Raw genomic sequence first — 9,085 nt, 5'->3', positions numbered from 1 at the left:
TGTTACTCTTTTCCAATCAATGAAAGTGCATGGTGACCAGCGGCTGTTACTATATTCTGTATTTTCAATAAGTGGAAAAGGCCAGTCTCTGCTACTTATAGGAGCACACTGCTACTTATTTTGTAATCTATGGAAACAAGAAAATCAATTGAGGTTTGGAACGACATGAGGATAAATGAGAGTAATTGGTGACAAAAATTTCATTTTGGGATGAAATGTTTCTTTTAAATTTAACATTCTATGAATTGATCAAAACATCAGTTTTCATTTGTGAAATTCAAAGCCCCTTCATTCATTTCTAAAATGTTTGTATTGGTCATAGTCTGTAGATTGCATTACGTGATTTGTTCCATTCATTTAGTATATTGACAAGTTTTGGGTTGGTGATCGGAAAGATTTTAATACATCAGTAGTTATCAAAACTATTTTAAGCTATCAGGAAGACCTACGTATAAAACATCACATTCACTACGATCACAAAATTCCGGCCTATTAACCCTTTTGCACATACGATCAACCCTTTTGCACATGCGTACAATCAGTCCAGTGCGATCTGCATTCGTGCTGCTGTTTACCAGCAAAATAGGGACTAAAGCATATGTCATAATGAACCAGCTGCTCAAATAGTCTTTTCAGCATCACAATATCTTTATTTTTATAAGTTACAAACATTCAAACACTCATCACTCGTCACTCATTCTAATCACTTCCGGTGCTGGGAAAGTGGAAGGGCTAGGACTTTAGAACCTTCTATGGTGAACTCAGAATCCCATGTTGCATTGCATGTCAACAATATGGCAGTGTGCATATCTCGCAAGCGCATTCGTGATCGCATTCTTCTATCAAAATCAATCATTATAAAAAATCTAAAAACACATAATATGTTTGAAAATATATAATCTCACCTTCAGTGCACCTGCTGTGATATAATATTTCCTCCAGTGCATCTGCTTTGAAGTGTAAGGTTTAATTACAGTGTCTATTAAAGAACTCACATTGGGGGATCCGTCAGTACAGGAAAAACTCACGTGCGAAAAGGTTAATAACCTAGAATATCAAAATCAACAAAAGGAGGTAGATCCTTTTCCTTTTTGGCCATTTAAACTATGGAATAGTCTTCCTAGCATTGTTCAGGACTCAGACACACTCTCTCAGTTTAAGTCTAGATTAAAGACTCATCTCTTCAGAAATGCATACACCTAATTCACCCCTAAACTAATAGTTATGCTGCATTATTCAGGTCCGCCAGAACCGGAAACACTTCTAAGATTCTATAACTCTGTTTTAAATTGAATGGCATTTACACTAATATTATTTAAAAGTATTTGTTTCCCTGTCTCACATCGGGATACATATATGTAAGCATAAGCATAGGTCTAGAAGGAAGATCTCTGGATTTATCTATCAGGCATCTCATCCAATCACAATACAGCCTCCGCTTTAAAAAGCCTGCCAGCAGTCTCACATTGTTTGCATACTTCCATGTTTTTTACCCCCCATCCCACCCTATCTCCACCAGTTTAGGTTCCATAAGCTCCACTCCCCTGCCTTCATCACCTCCGGCAGGATCTCACGGTTCAAGCAGCATCTGAGCTCTGAACCGTAGGATGGGGTTTACACCAAATGATATAAGTATAATTTTGTTTGTATTAATTCCAATAATCTCAAATCTTTCTGATAGAACCTGAGGTTACCAAAGCCTCCCAGATCCAGCTTCGGTCCTGCCTGATGTCCCACACCCACCGCTTTGTGTCGCTGAGTGATGACTACTAACTGCAGCCTGTGCCAGCCCGACATCACTTCAGTCTATGACAATGGATTTCACAGAGGATGAACTGATTTCAACTCCAACTGTAAGATATGGGATACCTCACTGGCCACTGCCTGAACCTTGGATTTAGGATGGACTTCACCAGAAATTAAATGCCACAAGTTTCCAACCAGACTGCGATGCCCCTCACTGGGCATCATTAGCTTTCTGACCACATGCATCAGCACACTGAATTATCAGCTGCTCACAGAACCCTTTTTCCTGGGAAAAAGGAACATGAGATTAAAGACTGAGCTTACAAAAAAGTGAATATGTCTGAAATGTGCATCTTTGTATGCATGCACTTTTGAAAGAGAGAGTGAAAGAATGAAAATTGTGTCTCATTTTAGTCTTAGTCTCACTGCAGTTGTGACAGGAGACAAAGTCACTCCCCCTTGTCTCTCTTTCACACACACTCTCTCTCTCTCTCTCTCTCTCTCGTAGCAGCCACCCCCCAATAACCACTCTCTCTCTTCCTGTGAGACACTGCTAAAGAACATCATAGACACACTTCTGCATGGAAACCTGGGCACAGAGAATCACTATGGATCTGTTCCCATTGAACATTTTTGTGGAAATGGGGAGATGAACAATATCTCAACTGTGAGGAAACATTAATAATCGGCACCTTTCTGAACGTCAAGCTTTTGTGAAGCAGGTACACTTTGTGTTTCTTTTTCGCTCTTTCTAACAATTAGGCACATACATGCCAATCACACCCACATGCCTTTTTAAAATGGTATAGAACATTGCATCACTTTTAAAACACTTTTTGAAATTTGAAAATGCTTCAGTATCAAAACATTTGCTATTTAATTATTGTTTTCCTCACATAATGAATCAAAATTGCTTTGTTTAAGTGAAAACAGGAATTTGATTAATTAAGTAATTGAATTTATATTAAAGAGCTTTAATCTTAACTAATGATTAAAGATAAAATGTCTTCAATGTTTTTTATCAGTGATCAATAACTAACTGCATCTGCCTTGTCTCTTTCTGTCCACCCATTGTCTGACAGCTTTATTGGCAGCTGATGCCACCATCAGATACCTTTTCTCATTTAAAAAACTGATAACAGTGTTCAAAACTAGAACTGATGAAAAGATGGTATGATTGATTGTATGAACATCATTGTGTTCCATCCTAGTGTGCATCATAATATAAATTAGGCAAAAAATAAAAAATAGCATCATTAAACATTGCATTTATTATTTATGCACTTCCTTTGCATGTTAATTTATTATTATGGTGTATCATTTTGTGGCTTTTTCCACTCATCTCCTGTTCCTTTGGCATAATTGCTGCTGTAATCATGTATTCATGTAATCGCATGTCCTAAAATTCTGTCTACTGCAGTTAGATATTCTTGTGAATTACTTCTGCCAGACAATGTGACTTTAGATAAGGTTAAATACCTCAGGATTTCATCTAGATAATACCAAGTATTAACACTGTAATTACACCTTACGATGCACCTTGGAAAGAAATAGCCTTAGCTTCAAAAATTAATTGGAGAAACGTTGCCTTTCGTTTTGCATTTAGAGAGTGCTCTATTCTCATCAAGTCAGGAGGAGAAAGACTCTCTAAAAGGGCTCCATCAAGAGCATGGCAACAGCGTTTCCATGTGCCAGTCTCACATTGAGTTTATCTCTAATAGAGGAGTGAATGTGTACCTGTGTGTGCATGACGGCTGGTGCAGTTGTTCATGAATGTTTCTGTCACAGGTAGAAATGGATCCTCTTCTGGAACAAGTTTTGGCGGGCTTTAACGGAACTCTTGGAGCTATAAATCGGACAGACCCCCTGGATAAATTCTCTGGAACCCAGCTGCTCTTGCGATTCAAACCCCTCTTTATTCCCCTCTACGCCTTAGTTGTGATTGTGGCCGGTGTCGGGAACAGTTTCCTCCTAGCCTGCATACTTGCGGACAAGAAGCTCCACAATGCCACCAACTTCTTCATCGGCAACCTGGCAGCCTGGGATTTGCTCATGTGCATGAGCTGTGTGCCACTGACCGCATCGTATGCCTTCGATGCAAGTGGTTGGGCATTCGGCCGTCCTTTGTGTCACCTCATTCCCCTGCTGCAGGGCGCCACGGTCTTTGCCTCTGTGCTATCCCTCACCGCAATTGCCATGGACCGTTACGTCGTAGTGGCATACCCAGTACGAAGACGTATCTCTGTGTGGGGCTGTGGCGGAATTGCGTTGGGTGTGTGGGCGGTTTCACTGGCCCTAGCTGCTCCTCCCTCCCTCCACACTCGCTACGTTGACCTTCGTCCCAGTGGCATGGAGCTGGTAGTATGCGAGGAGTTCTGGCTGGGCGCCGAACGGCAGCGCCTGCTGTACTCCTGCTTCTTCTTGTTGGCGTCCTACATGATCCCTCTGTTGTCTGTTAGCATCTCCTACTGCGCCATCAGCGTACACCTCCGCAAACACACCCTGCCTGGAGAGCCCTCACAAAGCCACCAGCGATGGAGCAAGCAACGGCGCAAGACGTTCTCCTTGCTGGTTGCTTCTGTCCTCGCCTTTGCCCTCTGCTGGCTCCCTCTTCAGGTCCTCAACCTGCTTCTGGATCTAGACTCTGACTTCTTGATCCTGGATAAGCGCTATGTCAACGTGCTGCAGGTCAGCTGCCATCTGATTGCAATGAGCTCAGCCTGTTACAACCCCTTCATCTATGCCTCGCTGCACAGCAAGGTCCGCATGCACCTGCGGGGTTACCTGTGCCCCTGTAGGCGAAATGGGCAGGTGTTACTATATCGCTGTGCCTCCCGTAACCCCACCACCTGCCTGACACTCATCTCTGAGGTAGCCGTGAAGGACAGCCAATCACCCGAGAGCCCCATTCCTGACAGCTGCCTCTGAAGATTAGTGGAGACTAATCAGAAAGAGCAATCATAGTCTAAGGTGGTATCACAGCACTGAAATGGTATTCCAACTAATATTCGATGTTCTCATCTGAGCTTTTTTGTTGGTTTTTCTGTGGGGTTTTCTTTCATGAGGACTAAAGAGAATGCTCTCAGGCTCTAAGCTTTGTTTTGATGTCACTGTAGACCTTAGTATTCCAGGCTAAAGATCTTCTCATAGATCTCTTTAACCTTGAATGAATATAGGGATGCATCGATCCGATACCTGGACCGGAATCAGCTCCGGTACTGATGTTTTTAACCGGAATTGGTATCAGTCTGACGAGCTCGATCCAAACCAGATACTGATTCAAAAAAGGACATAAAAATAACTATAACTATTAAAGTAGCCCATATGATTTGTGCATTTTATTTAATGACACTTGAAGACATATAATAACTTTGTGAATCGGGCTGCATTTAATAAATAAATATAGTCTGCATGTGCAGCGCACTTCACTTAAAGGAATATTCTGGGTTTAATACAAGTTAAGCTCAATCGATAGTATTGTGGCATAATGTTGATTCCCCCAGAAATAATAATTTTGACTTGTTTGTCCTTTTCTTTAAAAAAAAAAAAAAAAAAAAAGCAAAAATCGAGGTTACAGTGAGGCACTTACAATGGAAGTGAATGGGACCAATTTTTGGAGTGTTCAAAAACAGAAATGTGAAACTTATAATTTTATAAAAGCACTTACATTAATTCTTCTGTTAAAACTCATGTACTATTTGAACTGTAAAGTTGTTTATATTGTAATTTTTACAGTCATTTTTTTTTTTTTTTTTTTTTTTTGTATTTATTGACATAACATCGTCATGGCAATGTAGTTGTAAAACTGGATACAACTTAACACCCCATTCACTTCCATTGTAAGTGCTTCACAGTAACCCAGATTTTTGCTCTTTTTTTTTTTTTTTTTTTTTTTTTTTTTATAGAAGTGGAAAGTCAAAATAAATGTTTGTGGTAATCTTTATTATGCCACAAATGCTGTCGATTGAGCTTAACTTGTATTGAACCCAGAATATTCCTTTAATGAGCGCTGCCCTGTCATCACACACACAAAGCACATGCACAGCTGCTATTTACAGTGCTCTCAGAGCAACAACATTATGGATTGCACTCCACACAATCTCTATTTCATAGGTAGATTCTCGATAGATCGGTTCGCATATAGCATGCATTAAGATCAGAACCGGAAGAGGAATTCACCAGAATTTTAATAACAAGCATATTAAACTACAATGAACTATCCTACACACAGACACACTAAGGTCACCTTTTTCCTGGAGTGTTCTGTCAAAATAAAAGTCTGGGGGTTTTAAAGTTAAGAAACTACAATGGAAATTCATTACTGTTATATAGTAAAATTCTAATAACAATAATAATATTAATTATTATTAGTAGTAGTAGTATAATTATTACTGGCTTCTTTTCTACAGAAGACTTTCACTGGAATTACTATAATTTTTTTGTGGCATTACCCAGTAGACTAGTTAACAATAAAGTTATATTAATAGGCTACACAATTTTGTAGGAATTTTTATTAGTTTTTATGTAATCGTTTTTTATTTTCTCTATTTTATAATGACATAATGTGTAGTTAGTACCCCATCAGTTCGATACAATTAACTGATTAAGAAAAAAACAACACTGGTATCGGGAGAAATAATTGGTATCGTTCCATCCCTAAATGAAACCTCCTGATACTAAACACAGATTTACGATGCAGCTTTTACTAGAGGAGCAAATCCTTTGGGGGATAAATACCCTGTCTTTGAACCCACCTCAGTCAGGGGAATATCTAGATTTTGACAGCTCTTTTTCACTTTATTCTCCTCAACTCACTCTCTCTCTCCTCCTCTCTCAGCTGATAGTAGAGGAAGTTTTAGGTATTTTGGACGAGGTACCTCATTCCCATCACCTCTGAACCAATCGTATTAGCACTTACACAATTAGCAGCGAATGCTGTTATTTTAGCTCTCAGCCATGTCAGAAAACAAGTAATGCAGAATTTCTCTAAGCCCTCACAACTCGCTTAGGATCACTGCTTGTCTAATATAGATCATTGTTCTAAACCTTGCTCTCAGAACCTCTCACTCTCAAGTCCAGACACTCTCGAGAGGGTTCCGGCAATCAGAGTTCAATCAAATGACAGCCTTTCGCCTCTGGAAATGGACTGCACACTCTGCTTTGAGACACAGACGAGATAGCCTCAACACTTATTCAGAAGATAGGAATAGTTCTAGAAAATGTTCAACAGCGTGAACTCGACCTTTTGTAAGTTGCGAGAGCTAAAGTGACGATAATTTCCTGCGTCACAGGAGCGAGTACCAGCTGTTTTGCTATTACGTGTATTTGTCATTTCCCATGGAGAGCTGTGAGAATTGATGTCTCATTTTAACAGTTCTCTGGAGGTGTGAGATTGACTTAATTAGATGAGCTACAATGCATTCACTCTACACCAGATCACTCAGCAAGTGAACCATTTCTCTAAATATTGCATGTCAAAACATGACCCAAAAGTTTCTGGAAATTACTGGTAGAAAGTCAGTGTGTGTGAACACAAACAAAGCCATAATACTGTTTCTTTTCTTTGATGTAAACAACAGTGGTTAAAACTAGGGATGCCATTTATAGGCCATTAATTAGAAATTAATTAACACAAAAATATTGCAAAGGAACAATTAATGCAATCAAAAAGGGGTGGAAAAAGGAATTGGACAGTTAGCCTACAAGTCGTGCTGTGTGTGAAAGAAAATGTCTCTTGTGTGGAATTACTTTGAACTGGGTTTCAACAATTAAAGCAGAGTTGCATTTTATAAGCTTTGCATTGTTAGAATTTCATGAGGTGGACCTAATTTGATTACTTAACTTAAAGCTTGACAAAGCAAGAAATAGGACGAGTTTGTTTAAGCTAAAGCGGAAGCTGCTTCAGCTAAAAAGGGCCAAGCGTCATCAATGAGAAAGTGTGTTAAAAATGTTAATATGAGTTAATAATGTGCTTTTGTCTCAGTGTTTTGTTTATAACTGAGAAGAGTAACTGTGAAATATGGGAAATATGTAGAGACATAAACAATAAAGTTATTATTTACATTTCTTTCAAAGTTGTGCAATTAATATCAGTGATTTGAAACTAGGTAGGATAAAAAAACACAGAACCACCAAACTATTTGTATCGGTAGTTTTAAATGATCAGATATTGTATCGTCACACAAATTTTGTATCTGCGCATCCCTAGTTTGAACTACAGTATGTTAAACATAGCAGGGTGTCTTTGAAACACAGCACTCATGGTACGAAAGGCTGAGACCACTGATTTTAAAAATAGAGCAGATGAAATGAGTGAATGCATCCTGTGTGAATGGCCACTAAGTCTGCTACAATAATGTAATGTCTTTGAATTATCTTCATTTGGGGCTTTTCCCAGCAAATATTGATCTAGTGATTGATTGTGATTAATTTGATTAATTAATCAGCATATTATGTAATTATTTTTTGTTTTTATTTATGGATTGTCATCCCTTCTTACAACCACAGCTGCCCCCTAAACACACAAAACGCATTAACAATCTTGTAGTTTCCTGGGTAGCTGATTCTATGCTACAAAAATGTGGAGTACGACCTGTATGAATGCAATCATATAGATAACATCTGCTGTCGCTATGAATGACCTTTTGCAATTGTATTACCTTGTAAATGTGTGAGTAAAATGCAACACTTTCACCAGTGTTTGAAAGAGTCTTGTAATTTATTAGAAAGCTTATATTGCATGTTTGATCTGATATTTCAAAATATTCAGAATTTTTACAGTTAGCAGGCAAGTAATAAAATCCTTTAAGGCAAACACAGGCAAACAATATTGTGAATAAATGTGCCAGTGAATGAGGCAGTTGGTACAATTATGTCAGGATAAATAGGCTCGTGATCTGGATGGATCTGCATGCAAATGGCCAAATCTATCCACCAGCACGGACTGCAAGCCAAGTACAAGGTCACCAGGGGCAAGATGCACTGTGCAAACAGGGAAGACAGTTCCTAGTCAATGGTCCTCAGGGCTCCTTAATAAGAGCCTATGTATTCTTATGTGTCAACCTGGTGGGACCCACTAATTTCAAACAGTGTCCTACACCCGTTTCACAGCGCTGGATGCACAGAGAGCACATTAGCATCAATGCTAACGACATGTTTCATAATAGATGACGAATAGACCCTGGCATCTTGTTTAAACTGTGAGAGGCAGCAAGAGTTTGTCACCCCATGTTGTGCATTGAATGAGTAGGCATAAATAAGACACAGCTAACTTGATGTGGCAATCCTGAGAATTTTGGGAAAGGTGCACTCAGTAATTTTTTCCTCATTAAAAAAGTTT

General features: G+C 39.1%; 1 protein-coding gene across 1 annotated transcript; it reads left to right on the top strand.

Annotated features, from left to right (window-relative positions):
- The first annotated feature begins 2,320 nt into the window (after positions 1–2,320).
- On the top strand, positions 2,321–4,674 carry LOC127421901 (prolactin-releasing peptide receptor-like). Its single transcript, XM_051665110.1, has 2 exons — positions 2,321–2,468; positions 3,535–4,674. The coding sequence occupies exon 2, from the start codon at positions 3,541–3,543 to the stop codon at positions 4,672–4,674; it is 1,134 nt and encodes a 377-aa protein (XP_051521070.1). The 5' UTR covers positions 2,321–2,468; positions 3,535–3,540.
- Positions 4,675–9,085: the final 4,411 nt, after the last annotated feature.

Source organism: Myxocyprinus asiaticus, chromosome 31, assembly GCF_019703515.2.
Source record: "Myxocyprinus asiaticus isolate MX2 ecotype Aquarium Trade chromosome 31, UBuf_Myxa_2, whole genome shotgun sequence".
Lineage (NCBI taxonomy): Eukaryota > Metazoa > Chordata > Actinopteri > Cypriniformes > Catostomidae > Myxocyprinus > Myxocyprinus asiaticus.
Note: the sequence above shows the minus strand (reverse complement) of the source record. Positions and strands in the feature narration are given on the sequence as shown.

What these genes read in the sequence shown, in the direction of transcription:
- LOC127421901 (XM_051665110.1), top strand. Translation starts at nt 3,541, where the DNA reads ATGGATCCTCTTCTGGAACAAGTTTTGGCGGGCTTTAACGGAACTCTT.